This window comes from Oryzias latipes, chromosome 14, assembly GCF_002234675.1.
Source record: "Oryzias latipes chromosome 14, ASM223467v1".
Taxonomy (NCBI): domain Eukaryota; kingdom Metazoa; phylum Chordata; class Actinopteri; order Beloniformes; family Adrianichthyidae; genus Oryzias; species Oryzias latipes.
In genome coordinates this window covers 23535638-23561600 of record NC_019872.2, presented here as the reverse complement: position 1 = coordinate 23561600, position 25963 = coordinate 23535638, and the positions used below count along the sequence as shown (strand labels likewise).

At 43.7% G+C, this 25963-nt stretch overlaps 2 protein-coding genes across 2 annotated transcripts; both read right to left on the bottom strand.

Annotated features, from left to right (window-relative positions):
* Window positions 1-346: 346 nt before the first annotated feature.
* On the bottom strand, window positions 347-1431 carry LOC110016341 (olfactory receptor 52K1-like). Its single transcript, XM_020708615.2, has one exon. It carries the CDS (start codon window positions 1429-1431, stop codon window positions 481-483), a length of 951 nt encoding a protein of 316 aa, XP_020564274.1. The 3' UTR covers window positions 347-480.
* A 13720-nt stretch (window positions 1432-15151) lies between these two features.
* LOC111948685 (olfactory receptor 52E4-like) lies at window positions 15152-17173 on the bottom strand. Its single transcript, XM_023962793.1, has 3 exons — window positions 16152-17173; window positions 15655-15881; window positions 15152-15513 (listed from the first exon to the last, which is right to left on the bottom strand). Exons 1-3 carry the CDS (start codon window positions 16511-16513, stop codon window positions 15152-15154), a joined length of 951 nt encoding a protein of 316 aa, XP_023818561.1. The 5' UTR covers window positions 16514-17173.
* Window positions 17174-25963: the final 8790 nt, after the last annotated feature.

Sequence of the window (25963 nt, the reverse complement as noted above, 5' to 3'; positions counted from 1 at the left end):
CTTCCTGTATCGTGTCTCTTGACATGGTTTTTAAAAATGTGTCCCCATGTTGATGCAATAATGTAACAAAAACAATCTGCAGCCGTTTTCTCTTTAATCTGTTGATTAAAGTTGGAGTTTTTTAACAGTTGCAATGTAACAAATAAATGATTTCAGTCTTGTTTGAGGAGATTATCAGCTGATATACTGTAGTTTTCCTTACAGAGCAGAACATTTTTAAACCGTAAAAATTTTTTTTGTAACCAAGAATAAGCAGAAATCCAGACGTATCTGTGTTTACATCTAGAAAGTTTGGTCTTTCATTCATTCACAATTTCTATTTATTACAGTTATACTTCATTTTATAGCAAAAATAATCATTTTGACTTAGGCTTTATTGCCTTTTCACTGCTTTGATCGATAAAAACTATTTGAAAATAAACATATTGTAAAAATAAATAAAATTTTACTTATTACATTTATAACAGTTTGATTTAACACTCAAATGGGATTTTTCTTCAACCTTTTTCTGGAACAGCATTTTTCAGATAGGAACTTTTGGATCTCTCTGGACTGCACCCCATAGATGATGGGGTTTAAGCTGGGGGGTATCATAACGAAGAGGATGGCACTGAGTTTTCTGTATTCTGAGTACTGGGGGAAACGGTGCAGAACAACAATTGAAACGCCACTGAATGACATGATCAAATACACCACTAAGTGAGTGCTGCAGGTCTGTAGGGCCTTGTTGTTTAAACTCTTGCTCTTGCTGGTCAGACAGACCGCCGTGATCTTACTGTAGGTGAGGACTATGCTGCCGATGGATGAGGTTAGGAGGACCACGGTGAAGGCGAGGCCGTAGATGTTGTTGATGACAGAGCTCTCACAGGACAGCTTGAACAGCGAAGCATTGTCACAGAATGGGTTCTCTATCAGAGTACGGCATCGGTTGAGCCGAATGGTCAGACCGAGCAGAACCGCTACCCAGACAAAGGGGACCCCCCACGCAAAGACCGTCAGCTTGATGATCATCCTGCTGGTCATGATGTTGGCGTATCGCAGAGGGTTACAGATGGCCACATACCTGTCGAAGGCCATGACCATGAGGACGGTGTGGGAGGTGGTGCCAAACATGTGAGTGGTAAAAGCCTGAACCACACACTCGTAATAACTGATGAGGCGCTCAGAGGGGGGCACCAACATGTCTGAGAGCAGCCGGGGCAAAATGTGAGTACACCCAACAATATCACTGACTGGCAGGTTACAAAACAACAAGTACATGGGTTGATGGAGGCTCTTGTCAATGGCAATAATAGCCAAGATGCCTAAGTTCAGTATCATGATGACAATATAGGAGAAGAAGAAGAGGAAGAAGGCATATTCTGTTGACTCCTTTGTCACCTTGAAGCCTTCTACCTGCAGAACGATGCTGTTGTAGGTAATGTTTTCCATCAGACTGAAAGAAAAAAACAACAGAACTGATTAAAAAATTTGCAAATGCATTTGTCAAATCTCTAACCACATTCAGAGCTTGTCATTGTTCAAAGCGCTAAATAACAAACCTAGTGCTGCTGCAGGTGAGCAGGTACTGTTCTGCACCAGTGAGACTCGTATCTTTTGTAGATGTGGTTTCACCATCAGGGTTACCCTGACATCCTGGATGATGCAATGTCAAAACACCCAAGAGGTCACTCTCAAACTTTCATCCAAACACAAATGAATGTTTTTAAAGTTTGAGCTTCACAGCAAACATAACATTTTAGAGACAGGATCCTTTATTCTTCAGAAAATGTCCTCTGCTTTTGTAACTGCTTCCTCCTCATGTGCCATCATTCTCTTTGAGGTATCAAAAGTATCTCAGGTACCTTGAGTGAGTGAAAAAAAACATTTGTTGAACAAATGTTGCTGCAAAGTCAGCACAACCTTTACTGTGACCCCTAAAGACAAGAATCCCTGTATTGTGTCATTTGTGCATTGTGCAATGTGTGGTTTGTGTGTCTGAAGACTCAGAAACTGTGTTTTCTGAGAGCTTCTGTGATTCATTGATCCTGCTGTGCTTAAAGAGCAGAGGGTCGCTGATCTTCACTCTGACATGAGCAGGATGTGACCTAATTAACCAACCCTCCATTACCACATCCATGTTTTTGTATTTCCCTCCTACTGTGAATGCTCCTTCATGTTCTCCCATATGTTCCACCAAAAATCCTCCTTCGTGGATTCCTTTATGCTCTTTTATGTCATCCTTCATGTTCTCATTCATGTGTCCCATTGCAGTTTTCTACCGCTTTTCCTTCATGCTTACTTTAATGTTCCCCTTCTTTGTTCTCCTACATGTTCTCTTGTATGTTCTCCTTTGTTATTCTTCATGGTATTTTTCACATTCTCCTGCATATTTTTCTTGTCCGTCGTGTTTTTCTACGTGTTGTTCAGCCTTTTTTTTCGTCATGTTTTTCTTCATGTTGACCTTAATGATCTTCTTCATGTTCTCCTTCATGTTCTTCTTAGTGTTTTACTAATTTCCTCCTTCTAGACATTTCCCTTCAAATTTATTTACAATGTTCTTATTTATTTCCTGTCTTCTTATTGTCGTACATGTTCTCTTTTAATGTGTACATGTTCTTTTTCACATTCTCCTTTATGTTCTCGTGATATTCTGTGACTACCTGTAAAATGTTGGGGGGGTTTTCTCCTTCATATACTTCATTTTTTCTGTTGCTATTTGTCCTGATAGGCTGGACTGTGGTGTAACGGTTTTCACCACCGCCTCCCAGTGAGAACGCCATGGTTCAAATCCTGGCTGGGTTCTTTCTGCCTGGAGTTTGATTGTTCTCCTCGTTCATAAGTGAGTGTTCTCTTGGTACTGTGGTTTCCTCCAATACAAAAACATTGCTAGATATGTGAATTGATATTATTTAGTGCCCCTAGGTGTGAATGTGTGGTTGTGTGACAGACCGGTGACTATCTGGGATGTACCCCTCCTTCACATGAATTAGGTTAAAGGTAGAAGATTCTCCTCCTTTTCTCCTTGATTTCTGTCCACATATTCCCTTACATGTTCATGCATTCTTCCAATTGTTCTCCCTCTTAATTGGTTGTGTTTTCCTTCATGATGTCCTCTATGTTCCTTTTTGTCTGTGACATTCTTACATAAAATTTTCCTTTAGGTTTTTTTTAATTACAAATTGTTTTCATTCATGCTCCTACTAATACTCCTTTATTTTCTCGTACATGTTATCTTGATGTTCTCTTTCATGTGCCCCCACTTTTTATTCAGACTCTACTGTGTCCTACCACATCTTCTCTTTTATGCTGCCCTTTTTGTACTTTTTATGCTTTCCTTTTTTGTTTTCCTTTGTGTTCTACGTGTTCTCCAACTTCTCCTTTATGGGATCTGTCCTTCCAGAGAGAGGGTAATGAGGTCATCTGAGGTTGCTCTGGGTCGCTGATGTGAAGTGTCCTGGGGCCTCTGAGCTCCCAGGAGCTTCGGTGACCAGCAGGCTAACAGAATTAAAATGTGTTGTGTAACCTTCAAGGAGTGTTGGACAGGGATGTCCTCAGTCTCTAAGGAGGCTGCTTGGTGCTCTCTGAGCCTCCGTCCAGTTCCAGTTCATCCTGAATTCTTCAAGGCTGTAAAGGTGAGGAAATTACGACGGAGTATTAGGGCCACCAAAAAAAAAAAAAAAAAAAGCCACCAAAAAAAAAAAAAAGTAAATTTACGAGTTTTTATCTCGTAAATTTAGGCGATAAAAACTTGTAAATTTAGGAGATAAAAAGTCGTAAATTTACGAGTTTTTATCTCGTAAATTTAGGCGATAAAAAGTCGTAAATTTATGAGAAAAAAACTCGTAATTTTAGGAGATTACAGTGGAAGTGAATATGCATAGCAGCAGGTGAACGCTGTGCAGCAGCAGAGCAGACCGACTAAACTTTGTTGAACAGGTGAGCTGAATGTTTATTGATAATGTTCCAAATGTCTGGAAGCTTATTTGTTTGATTTACGATTCATTAAAGTTTTATTTATTGATGGTTGGTTTGCAGGATCACTGCAGCCCGATGAAGCCATCGGGTGTCCCCGCAGCTGTCCGCTTGAATCCTTTCTTCCTCCACCAAAGACAAGATCTTTACGTCTGTGTGACGCTTCCGTCACACAAAAGGAGGAGCACTTTTTTTTGGCATTTTCAATGTTCTAAAGCTAATATAGAAGACAATTTTCATTCCTCTTTATTGTTTTATGCTGAAACAGGACATTTCATCTGCAGGAGGAGGCGTATGTAACACTGTTTACTTCCGCATTGGTGTTCGGATGACAGCTTCATGACGTAATCAGACAGATGAACTTCAGGATATGTGAATGAAAAGGAGAATAAAGGCTGCAGCGATCATCTGCACCCAAACGTGTCTCTGAGCTCCTTATTTTACATATGAAACTCCGCTTTACTGACACTGAACCCCGGAAAGATGGCTACATTGACAATAATCTGATTTTGAGTCGCCAAAAGGTTCAGAATCTCTTTGTTTTAAACCTATAATAATACGGAAATGAAGCTTCACAAAAGGCTCCACATACTTAACCTACAAGCTACGTTCCGATAAACGGACAACTTCGGTGTTTTTTCCTTAATCTACGACTTTTTTCTCGTAAATTTATGAGATAAAAAGTCGTAAATTTACGAGTTTTTAATCTCCTAAATTTACGACTTAAAATCTCATAATTTAACTTTTTTTTTTTTTTTTTTTTTTGTGGCCCTAATACTCCGTCGTAGGAAATGATATGGATATGGAGAGAAATTAGACTCAGTCGGATTTGTGCGTGCGTAATTCTTGATTTGTGCGTAAATTAAGATTTGTGTATGCATATTCTTGCTTTGTGCGTGTGTAAATTAGGATTTGTGCATAAATTTGGATTTGTGCGTGATTTGTTACTCACATAATACATTTTGTGTATAAGTTAAAAAAATATATAAAATGAAAAAAATACAAAATGCAATTTACGTATGCACAAATTAAGATTACAACAGCTTGAAACTACTTACACACACAAATCTTTAAAAAACACGCACGAATCCCTTGTCATGTAGACACGAAGACAAAGTTACGCACGGATTTACCGTGAGACTGTTTTCACGTCTCACAAATTCGTCCGTAAGTGCTGTGTTTAAATACCAGTGGAATGCTCGGTCATTAGAATTTTCCTATCAGCCTTCCCTTCTAAATGTATCCAGACAATGACTCAATCAGTACATGAAGACAGTAGATGTTAGTGTTGAACATAGAGGCTACTTACTCCGTTTTACTCACTTTCATTTTATATTTTTTTAACTAATACACAAAACGTATTATGTGAGTAACAAATCACGCACAAATCCTAATTTACGCACAAAGCAAGAATATGCATACACAAATCCTAATTTACGCACAAATCAAGAATTACGCACGCACAAATCCGACTGAGTCTAATTTCTCTCCATATCAGGAGTTTATACTCTGGAATCTTAAAACTAAACAACATGACAGCAGATCTTCCAAAGTCTGTGGTAAGGACTAAGACCTGACAAATAATTGCTGCATCAGGCCTAAGGGAAATGAAACATAAATGAAAGTGTCTGAAAAGTTTTCATTTCCGACTTACATCATGAGTTGTAGAAGTTTCCTACTGTGAGCCAAAACAAAAGATACAGAGACTGTGATTGTCACACTAAGCTCCTCTCTGCTTTGACACTCAGGTAAGAGTCTGCAGACCCCAGGAGTTTTCATTACAACCTCCTTATTCCCAGTCCTCCTAAAAGGCAACCATCTATATCCTCACGGACTAATTACCATCAGAAACTGTTGATCAGTGTTTGTCAGGAGAATCCCTTAATGGTAGCCACATCTGAAAGAAATTACCACTTCTTAGCCGCTGCTGGAACAACAGAGATGCACAGTGATGAAACAAAGGTCCTTGTGAGGGGGCAGCACCGTCCCCTGAGCTTCCAGAACATGAGGATTCCAAACACCATGTTGAAAAGCTCATACACTTTAGCTGTTTATGCTTATGCTCCAGAGTTTCTACACTTTTATAAAAAACTTCTCTGCACCATTATAACTATAAACACCTTAGAAAAAAGAGGCTTTTTCACTAGATTTAAAAAAAAAAAAGAAATGGGTCTGAATTGTATTCATAGTCCACTGTAAACAGTCACATGTGGTAGGTACTGGTGGTGTAGAACCCAAAGCATTGAGGCCATAGTCTACTTGGTAAGCCTATACAAAGAAAATGTTCTTTAAAAATTTTTCTCACAGGTATGCTTCAGGCGATGGGCCATAGTGAAAACATATACAAAACTCAAAGGAAGGTAAGGATGAAGTAGATGAGATGCAGGCACATTGTATACATTTTTTTTAACCTCCAAATCCTGAGGACTGCGTGAGGAGCCCATTAATGATGTTCACATGATAAGTCTTTGCACTCTGGCTGACTGATAGAAATGAGGAAAATAGGAAAATCAGAGCATAGTTTGTGTGGACATTCTATGTGGCTCGTCAGTAAGGAGTCCGTACTCACACCTTACCAAAGAGAGGCGTAAGGACATGTATGACAACGTCACCTGTACTTCATGAGTGCGTTTAAGGCTACGTTCACACTGCAGGCTGAAATGACCCAATTCCGATTTTTTTGCCCCTATGCGACCTAGATCTGATCTTTTCATGACAGTCTGAATGAAACAGATCCGATATTTTCAAATGTGACCCCGGCCACTTGGGTATGTGGTCCTGAATCCGATACGTATCCGATCTTTTGAAATGCGACCGCCGTCTGACTGGCCAGGCAACATGAATCTGACCCGTACGTCATTGATACGCGACAAACGTCATAATTCTGCGTTGAAGTGGGTGGGAATGAGAACATAAACATCAACCATGGCGGACAATGCTGCTGAGACCAGTCAGTGGAAGGGAAGCGAGGCCACCGATTTGATTTTAATATTTGGGGTGACAGCTCTATTAAGGCAAAATTCGAGGGCTCTTATCGCAACCGTGCGGTTTTTGAAAAAATTGCCAGGGAAATGGCCGAGCGTGGTGTTGAACGTTTCCCTCCATGACTTTTTCCTTTCCGACCGTGGTCAGAAGCGCGGGGGAGTTCCGGGTTAGCATGGCGCTGTGACGCGGACCGGCTCGAGACCTGGTGGAAAATAAGATGATTTAATCCTGGGAAACTAAAACAACAAACAAGCCAGCGGAATATCTTTTTCTCTCTTTTTCTTCTTTTTTGGGATAAATACACCGTCCCAGTGCCATTCCCCTCCCCGATTTTTTTCCAAAGTAAACTCCGAACGTCCTGGAGAGCTGCAGCAGCGAGGAGGATCTGGACAGCCTGACAAGCTACATCGACGAGCAATACGAGCGTCTCGTCATGGGAAAAACCCCTCAGTCAGCCAAGCCAGCCGCCCCCACCAAGCGGAGCCGACCCGAAGAATCACCGGGAGCTTCTCCACCGAAGACGGAGTTTGAATCTAACGCGTGGGATATGCTTCTTAGCATTGATGCCAAACTATCCAGCTTCGACAGCCGTCTTTCCCTCCTGGAAGTTCTTCACCGGGAATTTCAAGAGATCAAGGATGCTCTAGAATTTTCCCAAAAACAAGTGGAAACCCTGACCGCGGAGAATTCAGCGCTGAGGGAGTCGGTAAAGTCCATCACTGATGGAATGAGCCAACTCTCTGAAGAAAATAAGAAGATCAAGGAGTCCATTCTGGATCTTCAATCAAGATCCATGAGAGATAACCTGGTGGTCATGGGAATACCAGAAACACCAGAAGAAAACGCCGAGGAAAAAAATTAAAAACTTTATTCAAAGCCAGCTAAAGCTTCCAGAGGAAAAAGTTAAAACCATAAACTTTCACCGTGTGCATCGCATGGGAGCAGTGAGACCTGGGAACCGCAGGCCCAGACCCATCGTGGCCAAGTTTGTCCTTCACAAGGAGAAGGAAGAGGTGAGGCGCCGTGGCAGGGAGCTCCGGGGAACCGACTTCAGGATGGATGATCAGTTCCCCAAAGAAATCTTGGAGCGCCGAAGGATCCTGTTCCCCATCAGGAAGAAATTTCTGAGCGAAGGGGCCCGCGCTGTCATATCTGTGGACCGACTCTATGTGAATGGACAGCTCCACCGCGACCCAAACGTCACTCCCTGGCTCTTCTAAACCAGATATGTATCCACACCCTTTACACTCTCTGCACAGGTGTTAGTTTATGCTTATATGTGACACACTGGGCATAACTCACGGGGCATAAAGGTTTCCACTTTAGGTAAAATTACCACCAGTCTCCTCAGCAGCTTCAAGCCTGTTTATGATAGGTTTGTTCTGTTTCTACCCTCCCTGTTTCCTTATTTATCCCCCCCTCTGCACTCCTTTCCCTTTTTTCTTTTTTCACACACTATTCCCTCCCCCTCACCTAAGCTGCCACATAACCCAGCCACTCTACAATAGTACTGATCTGCACAACACACTCAGACACTCAGGATGTCCAGCATTACATCACATGCACTGTGCATTACACATTAAGCCTCATAGCAACATCAAGCACACAATTATGTGTACATATATACTCATTTTTGCCTCCATCAACAACATACAGTTTCTAGCATTCACCTCAACAGCAGCATGTCCACCCTAAGGTTAGTTACTTGGAATGTGCACGGAGCTGGAACCAGAGAGAAGAGACTGAAAGTAATGAGCAAATTAAAAGATCTCAAAACTGATTTTGCGTTTCTTCAAGAAACTCATATGTCTAGTTCCTCAGTGAATATTCTCGCCACAGCAGATTTTCCCAACGTATATTCAGCCTGTTATAATTCTAGACAGAGAGGAGTAACAATTATGATAAATAGGGAAATTAAATTCACAGAAACTAGTACAGTCATAGACCCAGAAAGAAGATTTATAATAGTCACTCTTTCCACCCAAAATATGCAGCTGTGTTTAGCTAATGTGTACGCCCCCAATGTAGATGACCCTAAATTCTTTCATTCCTTCTTCTCTGCGCTATCTGAACATACAGAAAAATCGCTAATCATTGCAGGTGACCTCAACATGTGTTTAGATCCAGAGATGGATAGGCTAAATAACACAGGAAATCTTAGAATCTGGCAATCCACAAACACTGTTAAACAGTACATGGAGGATTTTGGTCTTTGTGATGTTTGGCGTTTATTCCACCCCACGAAAAGAACTTATACCTTTTTCTCCACAGTTCATCAATCATACTCCAGGCTAGATTATTTCTTGGTTAACAGCTCCTTGTTGAGCATAGCTACGGAAGCACAGATCCACCCCATTACTATCAGCGACCACGCACCAGTTTCCCTGACTCTTAAAAACAAAACATCACCACCTTCATTAAGGAGCTGGAGGTTCAATACATCGTTGCTCAGAGACCCTAACTTTATAGATTTCCTTGCTAAAGAATGGTCCTCATATCTTCAAAATAATGACCACCCAGGTATTTCCTCGTGCCTTTTATGGGAGTCCGGGAAAGCAGTCATGAGAGGAAAAATAATCGCCTTCTCATCCCACAAAAAAAGAAAAGAAAACTCTAAACTAGTGGATTTAGAGCAAAAAATCAGACTGTTAGAGGAAACCTACAGCAACTCTCCGGATGAACAAACTCTACAACAAATAAGGAAAGTAAGAATCGAATTAAATGAAATAACTAATCAAAGAACACAGTTTTTATTACAGAGACTACGCTTGGAGAGGTTTGATCACAGTAATAAATCTGGGAAATATTTGGCAAATCAACTCAAAATAAACAAAGAGAAGACAACTATTTCATCAGTCATAGACCTAACAGGAAATGCAACACATGATCCAGCTGCAATAAATTCAGTTTTTAAAAACTTTTACCAATCTCTCTACTCATCCCAAATTAATCCCTCTGACAATGACATCAACAGTTTTCTCAATAGCATAGATTTGCCTAGACCAACAGAGGAACAAATCACAGCCCTGGAGTCCCCTTTTACTAAAGAAGAGCTACATAAAGCATTAACCAACATGCCTAGTAAAAAAGCCCCAGGACCAGACGGCTTCCCAGCAGAATTTTATAAAGAGTTTTGGCAAATCTTAGCTCCCATTTTTCTCAGGATGACAATAGAAATTAAGGACAACAATTATCTACCTCCAAATATGAATTCTGCTAATATAATCTTACTTCTGAAACCTGGGAAAGATCCCACATCACCATCCAGCTATCGACCCATATCGCTGATTAATGCAGATTTTAAAATAATCTGCAAAGCTTTGGCGGGAAGGCTGGAGAAGGTAGTTCCCTCTCTAATACATCCTGACCAAACAGGTTTTATAAAGGGTAGACATTCATCTACCAACATGCGCAGATTAATCAACCTCATAGATTATACAACCATCAACAACCGAGAAGCAACCATTTTGTCACTGGACGCAGAAAAGGCATTTGATCGGGTCAACTGGAAATTTTTAATAGCCACCCTGAACAAATTTGGCTTTGGAAAATCATTTATTAACTGGATTAAAATACTATATGCCTCTCCTAATGCTCGTATCAGAACAAATGATCAAACATCTCCAAGCTTTAATTTACAAAGAGGAACCAGACAAGGCTGTCCACTATCTCCGTCTTTATTTGCACTATTTATTGAACCTCTAGCTGCTGCTATTAGGCAAAGTCGAGACATTGAAGGCATTCAAACCAAAAATTTAGAACACAAAATAAGTCTTTATGCAGATGATGTTTTACTATTTACTCCTAATTCACAATCTTCCATCTGCCAAATCATCTCCCTAATTAATAGATTTTCCTCAGTTTCAGAATACTCCATAAACTGGTCTAAAAGCACAATTTTACCAATTAATTGCAATTATCTAAATCCGTCATCTATTAAAATACAAACAGGCAACATAAAGTACTTAGGTATAAATATCTCCTCTAGGCTTTCTGATCTACTCAAGCTAAACCACACCCAACTACTTAAAACAACCGAGGCTGATCTCACTAGATGGAAAACTCTACCCATTTCTCTAATCGGGAGAGTTGCAGCCATAAAAATGATGATTCTCCCAAAAATTAACTACCTATTTTCAATGATTCCTTCCAAACCTCCAACTACTTGGTTCAAATCATTAGACTCATTCATTTCCCAATACCTCTGGGAAGGTAAACCCCCACGGATTAGTTTAAAAACTATTAAAAAACCTAAAGATAGAGGAGGACTAGGCCTTCCAGACTTCCAGGACTACTACTCCGCGAACAGATTGTGTTATGTACAAAAATGGCTGAATCCTGGTGTGCTGGATGAATCCTGGCTAGACATTGAACAAAATCTCTGTGATAACCTAGATATTTCTAATTTACCTTTCTTCAGTTCTAAAATTAAACAACACAAATGCTTCAGAAGTTTAAACATCAGCTCATCCTTAACAGCCTGGTGGGATTTTCTTAAAAAAAACAACCTCACATTATTTCCATGTAAACTTACCCCCATTTGGAACAACCCTGACATTTTGATTAACAAAAACATGATTCATTTTGCTTCATGGAAGAACAAAGGAATCGAGCAGTTCCAGCATATAATTCAGAATAGAAAATTTATGTCCCTCTCAACGTTATCCTCAACCTATGGAATTAATATAAACAAATTTCTAGAATATCAGCAGCTTAAATCAGCTATAAGCACTAAATGGCACCCGCCCTCCTCCCCGCTTTTTACTTGCATATTAGACACTCTGATTCATCTAGGGCCTTGTGGAGAGGGTCTGGTGGAGGGGGGCACGGTGAAACATCCGTGCTCACCTTTCGCTGGCCCCCCCACAATTTTAACTTCCTCTGTAGACACACACACTGAATGCTAGCAGCACACACACAGCAAATACACACCACTCACAGAGGTACTCCGGAGTGGGGGGCTTTGCGGCTTGGCAGCGGTGGATCCCCCCACACTGGTGACCTCCTATTTTACCTGCAGCACACACACAGCACTCCCACACCTCCATACATGGGTGGGGTCGGGGGGGGGCGGCCGGTCTTCACCCGCCTGGTCCTCTCAGGGCGGCCGGGCTTATGGGTGTCCTGTCGGTTGCGGGAGGGGTCGGGCATGCGGCGCTGGGGGTCGGCCGGCTGGGGGGGGGGGGGTTGCTGCTTGGCGGCGGGGGTAGGGAGGGTAACCAGATGATTGTGAGTATGTGTGTGTGAGTGCATGGGTAGGACCGACCTGGGGGCTGGCTCGCTGGGACCCTCTGGGGCTTTCCCTCCCCATCACAGAGAGGGGAGGGCACTGAGAGGGTTGGGGAGGGGGGGTCAGATATTATGGCGGGGGAGGTGGTAGTGCGTAGGGTTTTAGGGGGGTGGCTGTGGCTGTGGGTGCGTGGCGATCCCTGGGTTGCTAAGGTCGCGGGCCTGGGCTGGCTTGCGGGGACGGGGCGCCGGTCGGGTGGTGGCCGGCTCTTGGGTTCCGGGGGCCCTGGCTTCGTCCCTGGCCTTTGTCTCGGTGTCCGGCGCCCGGTGGCCCCCATGGCTGCCGCCTGGTACGGCTAAGCGCTCCTGTCTTGTGGCCTGGGGGCCGGACACTGGGTTCGCTTGTGCCTCTGGGCATTGGGGGGGCCCCTGTAGGGGGGCCCTCTCTGTGCCTGGCTGGTGGGGTGGGCGGTCCCCTCCTCCTCCCCTCCCGGGCTGCCTGGGTCCGGATGCTGGGGGGGCTTCTGGCCTGGGGGGCTCTCCTCCCCTCTCCTGGTCTGGCTGGTCTGGCTGGGTAGGATCTGGCTCCCTTTATGAACACACGGTTCACGTCGGCAGCATGCATGTATCTCCACCCCCACGTGCACGTGCACACTCCACACTGCTCCCTGTCTGCTTCATCCCTCCTCCTTACCTACAGTGTATTGATGGACAGTTTTTTTTTTCTCGCTCATCTTAGTGTCAGATTTTCACCTTTGATGTAACATTCGTCTTTCCAGCAGATCTGGTATAATTGTTACAGCTTAAATTAATAACTTAGTCAAATCAGTGCTTGTATCCCCCACCTTTTCACCTTTCTTCCTTTTACTCTCTTCCACCCTCCCCTCACATTCTTCCCCTCTCCCTCCCCACACACACTAAATGTAACAAATAAATAAAAAATAATACGACAAAAAGGGGTTTATACAAAATGTATCAATTGTGCTATCCTAGGCACTTTAACATTGGGAGTTGGGTCATCTAAACCCCACAAGACAGTGTGCTGAATCTATTTTTTTTTTTAAATTTGTGATCTTCACTGGTGTCCATGGATTTCATGAAATCCTCTTCACCTTTATCCACCTTTATCATGGTAGGGAGAACATGTCAATGTAAGGGTGGGGTCATAGGATAGCACAAGGGTTGAAGCAAAATCTTTATTAGTTGTGACACAGACATGTCCGAGGTAGGTCGCATTTTCCAGCACTCTGTCCCTGTTAAATAAACGAATAAATGAAATGAAAAAAAAACACTGAGGGTAAAATACTATAAAACCTGAGTGTAAAATAACAGAGCAAAATCTCATATACGACTAAAAGCTTGGCTATAAAAAGTAGTCTTAAGTCGAGTTTCAAAAATGGATATTGTGTAATATTTAGCAGTGAATTGATTCAAAGCTTTGGAGCACAGATAGAAAAGACTTGCTCCCCCCTGCATTTCCTTTTAGACATCGGTACCTGGGCTGGAGTGTAGAGAAAGAGAGAAGCTCAGCAAGGTAAGGCGGGTTGAGACCACTGAAAGATTTAAAAAATAATAAGAGAATCTTTTTTTCCAACAATCTTTGTATTGTTTTTTGTTTCTTCCCACATGAAAATTAATAATACAACATACACGACAAAAAACAAGGATAAAACAGCAACAACAATCAATATAGATAACATTTGATAACAGTAATAGTCGAGAAAAAAACAAGACAAAAAAAGAACAATAAAAACATGTTAAGAAAGCAAATGGCGCAAAATCAATCCCACCCTCCAAACTTAACTACGGAGAAGAGTCAGTCTTCAATAAACGAAATGTTTGACTTCTTAACACAAGCAAGGAATGGGTCCCATATCCTGTGAAACTCTCCAACTTTTAGTGTGCATATTGTTTTCTCAAGCTTCAACACATTTAGAATTTCCCTGATCCAAAGTGTGTGAGAGGGGACATTTGCAGATTTCCATCCCAGTTGGATTAGATGCCAACAAGGTGACAAAAGCTATTAAAACGACAAGGAGGAAGCTGGAACAGTTGACGGAGGAGAACCAAATATGGCAGTTAAAGGATTTGGCTCAATTATTTGGTTTGTGATCTGAGATTGTGATGCAAAAACATGCCTCAAAAAAGGAGTATAAGGTCAGACATGACCAAAACATGTGGGTGTGATTCACAGGGGCTTGATGGCATCAGTCACATGTTAGGTCTGTTGCTTTGTAAATTTTGGCAAGCCTGACCTTGGTTTGATGAGGTCTTACCCGGTGACATAAGTCTGTGAGTTCAGCACATGAAAAAGGTGTTTTATCTGCCTAAATTCTCACATTGGTGTTATCAACTAACATTTATGGAGACAAAAGGATTTCTTATTCTAAATAGAGGAAGGTTTCATGACTAATAAACAAAATATCTGATAGTAAAACAGTTCAGAAGAATGGTCCAAAAGTCTGTCTTGCCCTCTCAAAGAAATGTTCCCTCTAAACATATCCTTTTTTCATGTCTAGTATGATAAACAATAAATAATAAATTAGACTTGAAACCTGACAATTGTCTTTTGTAGGAGTGTTTGTACTGTTTCTGTTACCACGTTCCCTGATTGTTTTACAGTCATTCTGAGGGTTTGTGACATCAGACCTCCCACTCTCACTATCAGACATGCTGCTCTTCTGCACCTCAAAGGGTTTATTCCAGCTCTGTATTTCTACATCCAGCAGGAGGCCCAACTTTAACATCCAGGGTACTTTTAATTCTTCTTGCTGATGGGCATACCTGATAAAGGTATTTGGCTGCAGATGGTACAGTAAAATCTGAAAAACAAGCAGGACACTGCCCCTCAGAGCCTTGGATTGAATGCCAAAGACTCTGTCCCTTCATTCTTTCTTGGGGGTTTTGCAGTTTGTTGTGACTGATTGATTTCCAGCTGCCCTTGTGTGAGAAGATGCCCCAGAAATGGGTTCTTCAGCTTTTGTTAGACTCTGGTGGAAATCTGAATGATGCTGGTGCGCAGATCTTTGATGACCAGTCCGTAGATGACTGGGTTAATAGCGGGGGGTATGATGATAAATAGAATACTGAAGAACTTGATGAGGTTTGGGTGGACAGACGGGAACCTGTAACCTACAATTATGATGACTGACGCTATCTGATAGAGTGTGTAGATAACGAGGTGGGGGGCACAGGTCTGGAAGGCTTTGCTGCGCACCAGTGCAGAACCAACGGAGCGCTTGCTGTCTGTTCTGCACTGTTTGTAGGAATCCGTCAGGATTCTGATGTAGGAGAAAGCAATGATGATGAAGACCACCGAGCTCACAGACCAGGTCATGCACAGACCTGTGTCAGAAATCAGGAAAGAATTAAGGCAATCTTTTTCTCATTTGACAAACAACAGTTCAAGAAAATGAGATGAGTCAATATTAATGATGTAAAACCACAAATATCCTTAAAGGAACTCTGTTCTAAAACAGCACTGACCGTAGATGTTGTTGGTTGGGGTGGGGGAGCACGCCAGGTTGAGGATGCCTCTGTTGCTGCAGTAGACATGTCGAATGATGTGACCACACAAAGGGGCGTTCATATGGGAGGAAAAGAGCAAGGCGATCAGCACCAGCGCCACGATCCAGGCCAGAGCACAGCAGAAGTGCAGCCGGGCTGATGTCATGATGGTGTGATACCTGAGCGGCTCACACACAGCAACGTACCTGCAAACACACCACTGTGTTGAGGGGAAAATCCCAAATATGGTCTATGTTGATATAAAAAATAACTAAAAATTTAACTATAAAAGGGGTTATAAGTCAGATGACAATTTTGAGGAAATTGTTTTATTTAAAAACCCCAAAAATATTTGAACCCTTCAAGATAAAGAATAATCTTCTCTGAAAGAAGTTGGTTCAAACACAAAACTGCAAAAAGGCAAAACTGAGGTTCAGATCAGGTTCAAGAAAATGTGTAAAAACCCTCAGTGTCACCTGTCATAAGCCATCGCACCCAGAATGGTCTGCACAGCCGTGCCGTAGACGTGGACGCAGAAGGCCTGGCTGATGGCTGCTGGGTAAATGATCTTCTTCTGACCCATCAGAAAGTCCATCATGAGGTGAGGCAGCACCGCCGTGGCTCCCATCAGATCACACACCACCAGGTGACAGATCATCACAAACATGGGTCTGTGCAGCTTCTTGTCCAGGATGATGACACACACCACCACCCCGTTACCCAGCAGCACCAGCATGTAGACCAGCAGAGCCAGGAGGAAGAAGAAAGGCCCGGAGCCTGGAAGAATATCAAAGCCCTCGATTTCAAAGACAATGGGCTGTTGGAGAGGAACCAGCATGGTTTGATTGTTCATCCAGGGTAGCAGAGATCTGTGGAGGACAGGCAGACACATAAACATGCAGCAGCAGGTCACCTGAAAGAGCAAACGGAGCAGCTCCTTCCATGCACAGAAAAACACAGTACCTCCAGGACATACAGCAGGACGTCCGTGAGGCTAAAGCAAAGGGTCTCATCCAGGTTTTTACAGCTGAAGGTGAAGATCACAGCATTGAACTCATCTGGACGGAGTCTCTGCTGTCAGATCAATGACTGCTGACCATCACTTCATGCCCTTTTACCCCCTTGTCATGCAAGCTCCACCCTCAACCCAAAGGAAAAGGAACCACATATATCTTCATGTCTCAACACAAACACACACACATCTGTTTCACATAAACTGTGTGAATGCAGACATATCAATGTTTATGTCACGCAAACCTGTCCCACACAGACACAGAACAGGTTGAAGGCATTTGACAGCATCATCCATTTAAAACTCTTCATAGAACTGAGAGAAACAGAAGCCTCTATTGATTAGTCTTTGAGTTAACCTGAATTTTTTATTTCAAACACTGATGTGATGATCAGAGCTTGTCAGGGTATACCTGTGTGAAAGAATTTGTTCAATTCTTCTCCTCGAGTTGATGAAACAGAAAAGTTGAAAAGTTGATTAGTCCTTTGGACTCTGAAGCCAGATTCACACCAGCCGCTACAACTTATGTCCTCTTCCAAAGAAAAATCTATGTAAACGTCTGTAAACGGACGTTTTTGGACCTCCACGTCCAGAACTCACGCCTTTGTGCGTCACTTTTTATGTCCAATATCCGGTATTACATATAAATCAGGTGTTCATTGAAAAGTTCAACCAGTTGAACTTTTGACTGCTAGATTGCAAAACAGCTGACGTTTGACCAGTCAGGAAGACAGATTTGGTAGTGACGTGTGTAGTGTCCTTCATATATAAGATTGGAACTGTGAAAGAAAAAGCCTGGAGCAAGATTTGTGACACTTGCATTGCTTTGACATTTTGCACCAAGCCCCTTCCAACTGTAGGTGGCGGACATTCGCTGGTATATCGTAGAAAAAGAAATGAAGAAGATGACACTCCCTGCTTGTCCAGTGTGAACACCCCGAGCTGAATGCGCATTCATGAAACTGCATTCTTAAAGGCACAACACATGACTGTCACAGCAACTAGCGTTCAAGGGACCATTTTCAATGAAAAATCTATGTAAACACACAAAAACCCACATTTCGGGCTTCAGCGTCCATGCAGATGCAGTTCCTGCAGTATATTCACCATACTGAATGATCTCATGAACCCAGACATAGAGACTCGATTACCGATGCTTTTGTCTCTTCTTCTTCCTTCGCCTGTTAACCCCGGAGGGGATATAGGCTGCATACAGGTGCTGTTCAGGCAGACCTGTCTTGGGCGAGTTCTTCTACATGTCCCCACGTTTTCCCTGTGATGTTGACCCCACGTTTTCCCTGTGATGTTGACCCCTGCTTTCAGATCTCGCCGCCACGTGTTCCTAGGTCTCTCCCTTTTTCTTTTTACTTGGTGATTCCATGTCAGTGTCTGCCTTGTAGTGCTGGATGCAGGTTTTCTTAGGGTGTGGCCAATCCATCACCATTGTCTTTTAAAGACGTTTTCCTCCACTGATTACTGCTCTATCCTCTCCCATAACTCGTGGTTGTTCAGGATTCTTCTGAGAAAGGTGTTGAGGAAGGTCTGGAGTTTCCTCATCAGCTTAGCAATAGTCCTCAATGTATCAGCACCGTGGAGTAGTTTGGGTTTTATCACGGTGTTAAAGATCCTCATTTTCTTCAGCTGATGGAATTTAGCTCTTGCCTTACCGACACGTACATGTACGTCCGCGTCAGTTCCACCCAGCTTGTCGACGATGCTGCCAAAACAGGTAAAGTTTTCTACCTCTTCCAGTGCCTCGCCATCCACCTTGATTAGAGCATTGTTTCCTATGTTTATCTTGAGGACCATGGTCTTGGCTCGACTGATGTTAAGCCCCAGCTGAGGATTTTGCTGCAACCGTTGATGTCTTGTCTTCCATCTGTGTCTGCATGTGGGACAGGAGAGCCAGGTCATTCACGAAGTCCAGGTCATCCAGCTGCGTACAAAGGGACCACTGGATATGGTTCAGCTGGTTCATTATTGATGTTTTCATGATCCATTCAATGTGAAGCAGGATTAGGAAACGGTGACAGCAGGCACTCCTGTTAAGGTATCCGTGAGTTTCCGTCCATTGACTATCCTGCACATCAGTCCTTCGTAGGAGTTTTTGATGATGGAGATCAGCTTTTCTGGTACTCCATAGTACCAAAGTAACCTCCATAGAGTCTGTCTCTCGACACTGTCAAACGACTTTTCATAGTAGATGAAGCTGAAGTAAACGGGCTAGTTCCACTCAATGAATTGCTCCAAGATGATGTGCAGGATTGCAATCTGGTCAGTGCACGTCTCAGAAAAATGCATTTAGATGATAAAGAAAAACACAATTAGAAACAACAAAGCACAACATCAACTATGTTTCTTGTACAAAAGGGAGAAGAAAAAAAGTGTGACAGAACTTCCACCATTCTTCTCTCTCTCTCAAAGGACTGCTCCTGTCCTTGTCCTTTTATTGAATATAGAAGTAGGAAGTTACAACTTACAAGCAGACAAACAAAGTTAAAGAGTTCATTAGGGGTTTCGTATAATTAACTATTTGGGCATTTTTCAGTTCAAGCAAAATTCTTTCCATATCTGCTAAGGACAGTGTGTCGTAAAAACCCCTCATCCTTGTTGGGGTAAGAAGCAGGTAAAAAAATGCAAGACTGTTTCTGAAAAGTTAGAAAGGTCAGTTTGAGTTAACATTTAAAAATACATTTTAAACAATGATAAAAAAAAATTATTTCAAAGCATTCCCTCCTGTTTATCATTGATAAATGTTAACATCTCCAATATCTCATCTCTTTTCAGTTTTCTGTGACATCTACATTTTCATAATATGTTTATAAATTTACACTCAGATGAGAAGAGTTTTACATCTTAAGTACAGTTCAAAATCATCACAGTCAAGTTATATTCTTGAATGAGAAAAAAAAAACGTTGTACTCCATCAATCACTGCTCTGGATGTCATAGGTAAAAGAAAAAAAAACATGGCATAATGCACATAGTGAACACACAACATATGATCAGTACTACATAGACACGTGTCACAATTTTTTTCACAAAAGCTGCCACCAGGAACCAAAAAAAAGCCAGTAGAAGAAATCCCAAGATTGGGGTTTTCTGTCATCCTGCATTGCCTGCTAAACCTTTTCAATTTGGTGTAATGCTTCAATGACGCTGTGACCTTCATCTGTATTATTAGGAAAACATGTACAACAGGTATCATTTAACGTTCCTGTTGGGCAGCCAGTAAGTCTAAAACCAATCTGTTCTTTAGAACCGTAAGTCTCATGCTTGACATTTCTTCATTGTAGCCTTTGCTTTACTAATAATAATAATCAATTTTATTAAAAAAGGGCCTTTCAAAAAACCCAAGGACACTGTACAAAACAAAGGTTAAAAATAAACATTGAAAGCACAATAAATAGAAATTGATTAAAAAATCAAAAGTGAATCCAGATGAGAAGCCAGAAATAGACAGATGAGTTTTGAGATTCGAATTGAAAGTTTGTGAAGAGTCTATGTTACGGAGGTCAAGAGGGAGGGAATTCCTGACTTTCAGAGCCGAGCAGCTTCCAATGGTAACAAGTCAGGCTGGAGGAACAGAAGGCTGAACAGAGGAGGAGAACCGAAGAGAACAAGAGGGGGTTTTAATATGAAGTAGGTTGGAAAGATACGGGGGAGCCAGGTTATAGAGGGCCTTGAAGATAAATAGGAGGAGTTTCAATTTTATTCTGGAGATAATTGAAAGCCAGTGCAGCTGGTGGAGAACTGGGGTGATATTACTGAAGGAAGGGGTTCTGGAGTTGATGTGGGCAGCTTAGTACTGGACCAGTTGAAATTTATTGAGGTTTTTTTTGAAGGAGACCAAGGAGGAGGGAATTACAATAATCTAGACAGAAGTGACCAGGCTATGGACCAGAATAGAAGCAGAGTGGACGGTGAGGGAGAGGCGTAGGCGATTAATGTCATGTAAATAGAAATGGGTAGACCGAGCAATGTTAATAATAATGATAATAATAATAAATTGTATTTAAATGGCGCCTTTCTAGACACTCAAGGTCGCCCACAGTCTAAAAATATGTGAAAGCATAAAAATTCAACAACAAAACTCCAAAACACAAAACAAGTTAACAGTTAAAACAGCAATTTAAATATTATGGACTGAATGCATGACGAAAGAGGTGAGTTTTGAGATGTTTGGAAAACTTAGAGAGTGACCCCATATTTAGTAGATCAGAAGGGAGGGAGTTCCAGAGTTGCGGGGCAGAGCTGCTGAATGCTCTGCCCCCCATGGTAATGAGACGTGGTCGTGGAACAGCCGGTCGAAGGGAGGAAGAGGATCTGAGAGAGCGAGTGGGGGTATAAACAGTCAGGAGCTTTGAATAAGGCTGGAGGGGTGAGGCTGTGGAGGGCTTTGAAGGTTAAAATGAGGATTTTGTCAGTGATCCGGTGAGGTACTGGTAACCAATGAAGCTGCTGTAAGAGGGGTGTAATATTGTTAATGGAGGGGGTTTGGGTTGTTTTTCGAGCAGCTGAGTTTTGAACCAGTTAAAGCTTACGGAGGGTTTTTTGTGGAAGTCCAGAAAGAAGGGAGTTACATTAATCGATATGGGAGGTGATGAGACTGTGGACTAGGACAGCTGTGGAGTGAGAAGTGACAGAGGGACGGAGACGACGAATGTTACGCAGATGGAAGTAAGCGGAACTGGTGATGCTATTGATGTGTGCAGTGAATGAGAGAGTGCTGTCAAGGATGACACCCAGGCTCTTAACCTGAGGGGAGGGAAATATGGACGAATAGTCTAAGGAGAGAGAGAAATTACCAAGTTTGCAAAGAGTGTATTTGTTGCCAACAACAAGAAGTTCAGTCTTATTGCAATTTGATTTAAGGAAATTTAAATTGTACCAGGATTTGACTTCAAGAAGGCAATAGGAGAGGGAAGAAGGTGGAAAAGTGAAACCAGGTTTGGAGGAGATGTAGAGCTGGGTGTCCTCCACATAGCAGTGAAAATGCATGTTGTGTTTCCGAAAAATGTGACCGAGGGGGAGGAGGTAGATGATGAAGACAAGGGGCCCTAGGAAAGAGCCCTGGGGCACACCTGTTGTGATTGGTGTCACGGTAGAGGTGAATGATTTTAACTTGACGAACTGAGTGCGACCTGAGAGATAGGAATGAAACCAGCTAAGGGGTAGGTTGGTGATAAAATGTTTAGTTTGCCTCGTGTGGAGGCAACACACAAGAATCAGTCCTTTGGCAAAAGAAGAATAACTTCAGTGACTGGTCACATGAAAGTCTTTTGACAGCTTTTGTCGTTTGCTGTAACCTCAATCTTCCTAACTGGACTATCATTCCCTGGAAAAGTCGCACTCACTCTAACCATGGGCCAGCTGTTGCGTGGAACTTGCTTTTCCTTGAGCAAGACGAGGTCACCAACTTCCAAATTTCAACAAGGTACAGTCCATTTGTGTCTCTGTTGTAGTAAAGACAGGTATTCTCACTTTTTTTTTTTTTTTTTTTTTTTTTTTTTTTTCACCTTTATTTAACCAGGATAAAAACTCCAACAAGACCAAAACTGATTGGCGTTTTGAACTTGTCTCCATTGCTCGGTGTAAAGGTAATTTGTCCGGAAAATCTCAAGGAGGAGGTGAGAGGCACGTATCTGAGTTAGCAGTATTGAGGGGGAGAGAATGAATGGGTTGTCTGGGTCAGAAAGAACTGGAAAGAGTGGCCTAACATTTACGATTCCTGAGATTTCAGCCATTAGTGTACACAACACGTCAAGCGTAAGTTGCAACCTACTCTGAAGCAGTATTGAGTCCAGGATACTCCGAGCGATGCCAATCATCCGTTCCCAGGAGCCTCCCATATGAGAAGCGTGAGGTAGGTTGAAGTCCCAGGTGCAACCTTGATCATTAAGGTACTGTTGCATGGCCTTGTCCATACCCAGTTCCTTTAATGCTCCGATGAAATGTATGCCACAATCAGATAAAAGTTTTGTGGCAGGGCCTCTCACAGCAAAGAAACATATGGCATTTACATAACTGTTGGTATCTAGGTGTCATGGTTTGGGTTTCTATTGTCTTGGTTTTTTGATTTATTTATTGTTCTGTCATGTTTGGTTCTGTTTCCTGTTTTATTTTGAAAGGTGTTCTGTTTGGTCATGTTCCTGAGTTTGACTTCCTTGTCCCTATCTGTCCTGATCATGTTCACCTGTGTCTTGCCTCCCCTTTCTGTATTTAAGTCTCGTCTCTCCCTTCCTCTTGTGCTGGTCCATTAACGTCTTCATGTCATAGCGTCATTTATTTCTTGGATGTTTCCATGTTTCATGCCACGCCACAGTAAGTCTAGTTTTGTTTTTGTTATCCTGCTCAGCAGGGCATTTTGTTTGCAATAAACCCTCTTGCCTTGGAACCGTTTGCCTCCCGCCTCTGCGTCTGGGTCCCACCTGCTCTCCTGCCCCCATACCCTGATGGAATGGACCAGCCAAACTTTTTTCTGGACCCAGCAGAGCGGGACATGCTGCTTCTAGAGGCCTACTGCCTAGAAGCAGAGCGGACCAGGACATGCTGGGTTTTTGACCAGGCCCAGTTCTCCTCTTATGCCTGGAGTGGGAGCCAGCTTGACCTTAGAGGGAGCCGTCTTGCCATGAGGGGGGGTCGTCGTCGCCGTCGTCCCCGCCGTCCCCTTCAACATCCACAACCTCATCCAGTGGTGGTCCCGGACGCACCACAACCTCGTCCAGTGGTGGTCCCGGACGCACCACAACCTCGTCCAGTGGTGGTCCCCGACGCACCACATCCCCTTCCAGTGGTGTTCCTGGATGCACTCCAGCCCATTCATGTACCGGTGGTGGTCCCGGATGCACCACAACCTCGTCCAGTGGTGGTCATGGACGCACCCCGACCCATCCCTGCTCCCAGGGAGATGCCGCCTGCACCACGACCCATCCCTGCTCCCAGGAGGGTGCCGGCTGCACCCCAATCCGATCCTGTTCCGGTGGTGGTCCCAGACGCATCACAGCCCGCTTCAGTGGTGGTCATGGACGCACCCCGACCCGTCTCTGCTTCCATGGGGGTGCCGGACCCACTCTGGCCCCAGCTCGACTTCACGCCCGACCCGCCGGCAGACTTCACGCCCGACCCGCCGGCAGACTTCACGCCCGACCCGCCGGCCGACTTCACGCCCGACCCGCCGGCCGACTTCACGCCCGACCCGCCGGCCGACTTCACGCCCGACCCGCCGGCCGACTGCTGGCCGGACCTGCTTGCAGACTGCTGGCCCGACCCGCCGGCCGACTGCTGGCCCGACCCGCCGGCCGACTCCACGCCCGACACGCCGGCTGACTCCACGCCTGACTCCACGCCTGACTCCACGCCTGACTCCACGCTAGACCTGCCTCGCCGAATCGCTCGGCCTCCCGGCCGTCCTCCGGACCTGCCTTGCCGGACCGCTCGGCCTCCCGGCCATCCTCCGGACCTGCCTCGCCGGACCGCTCGGACTCCCGGCCGTCCTCCGGACTCTTCTCGGCCTTGCTGGCGTGCCAAGCCCGGCCTCCCTGTACTTAGTTGCCTGTCACAGTTAGACTCACGGGCCCCCTCCTCTATGGTGGACTGTTGGAACCTCGGAGCAATTCCTGTCATGGTTTGGGTTTCTTTTGTCTTGGTTTTTGATTTATTTCTTGTTCTGTCATGTTTGGTTCTGTTTCCTGTTTTATTTTGAAAGGTGTTCTGTTTGGTCATGTTCCTGAGTTTGACTTCCTTGTCCCTATCTGTCCTGATCATGTTCACCTGTGTCTTGCCTCCCCTTTCTGTATTTAAGTCTCGTCTCTCCCTTCCTCTTGTGCTGGTCCATTAACGTCTTCATGTCATAGCGTCATTTATTTCTTGGATGTTTCCATGTTTCATGCCACGCCACAGTAAGTCTAGTTTTGTTTTTGTTATCCTGCTCAGCAAGGCCTTTTGTTTGCAATAAACCCTCTTGCCTTGGAACCGTTTGCCTCCCGCCTCTGCGTCTGGGTCCCACCTGCTCTCCTGCCCCCATACCCTGACGCTAGGGGACTCGATCACTTCAATGTGCACAGCTCTTAAACTCATGCAGCTAAACATGATGGCCCAACGCTTGCTTTGTGCATGTCCACCTCTAGTACATCTGGTAGTTACCATCCAAGGCCTAAAAACATCTAAGCTGACATAGCTAAAGGGGGGACAGGTTTTAAGTCATTCCGGAAGAAGATCAGCCATGAGTTGCTGTTCCTCTTTTCCACGCAGTTTGCGGTGGAAATGTGGTAAAGTGAGCAGGAGAGACACGTGATTGTCTTTTGGAACAACTATTGGGCTTTTCTTAGAGTTCTCCAGTTCTGAGTATTTGAGTACAACTCCAACTGAAATTATGCCATCGCCTGGGACCGGATTGATTTTATGCAAGGGCTTTGCTTGGCGACGGGCTTGGCAGCCTTGAGGGAAGAGAGCTCCTTTTCAAAAGCGTCCTGTTAGGCTTGTTTGAGAATGACATGCTTTGCGTGAGCATTTCATCTGGTGAACGAGGAACCTGACATATTTGCCACCCCTTGCATTCACAGTTGGAATTGGTTCCATTGAAGGGTTTTGCAATGTGAATGAGGAAGGAAACTCCACGTACTAAGGACTTAAATTTGTAGAAGCGTTTGAAGCGTTTGGTGGAGGCTACTTGAAGGTTGGTGGTGCAGGTTTTCACTTGTGGCCTGATTTCACAGTCTCTGTCTGGCTCAATCAATTTGAACTCATTGCTTTCATGTTTTGTCTCTGTGAGTGGACGATGGATGAAGCAGGGTCCAGTGAACAAAGTTGTTTTTTTTAACTGAGATGGTGTGAGCGAGCATGATGCATGATCCGCTGGGTTTTCTTCTGTGCGCACGTGGTGCCACTGTTCCGGCTTTGAGGACTGACAAATGCGCTGCACTCTGTTGTGGACATATGTGTAGAATCTCTTGGATTTGTTGCAGATGTAGCCCAAGACCACCTTACTGTCTGTATAAAAGTGAACTGTGTCAAATTCTATGTCCAGCTTAGTCTTGATGAGATCAGCCATCACAACAGCTAAAAGAGCAGCACACAGCTCAAGTCTCTTTTGGTTCTTCGGGCGGCCGTGGTGCAGCGTGAGGGCGGTCGACCCATGATTGTAAGGTTGCAGGTTCAATTCCCACCTTGCACGCCCATGAGTCGAAGTGTCCTTGGGCAAGACACTGAACCCCATCTTACCTCTGGTGGTAGGCGGGCGCCTGTGTTTGGCAGCAGAGCAGCCACCAGTGTGGGT

Excerpts from the sequence above, each read along its gene's own strand:
- LOC110016341 (XM_020708615.2), bottom strand. The coding sequence starts at position 1,431 with ATGGAAAACATTACCTACAACAGCATCGTTCTGCAGGTAGAAGGCTTC.
- LOC111948685 (XM_023962793.1), bottom strand. The coding sequence starts at position 16,513 with ATGCTGGTTCCTCTCCAACAGCCCATTGTCTTTGAAATCGAGGGCTTT. Across the intron at positions 15,882-16,151 it reads GGTGCGATGGCTTATGACAG|GTACGTTGCTGTGTGTGAGC; the intron begins GTGACACTGAGG and ends GTGTGTTTGCAG. Across the intron at positions 15,514-15,654 it reads CCCAACCAACAACATCTACG|GTCTGTGCATGACCTGGTCT; the intron begins GTCAGTGCTGTT and ends TTTCTGACACAG.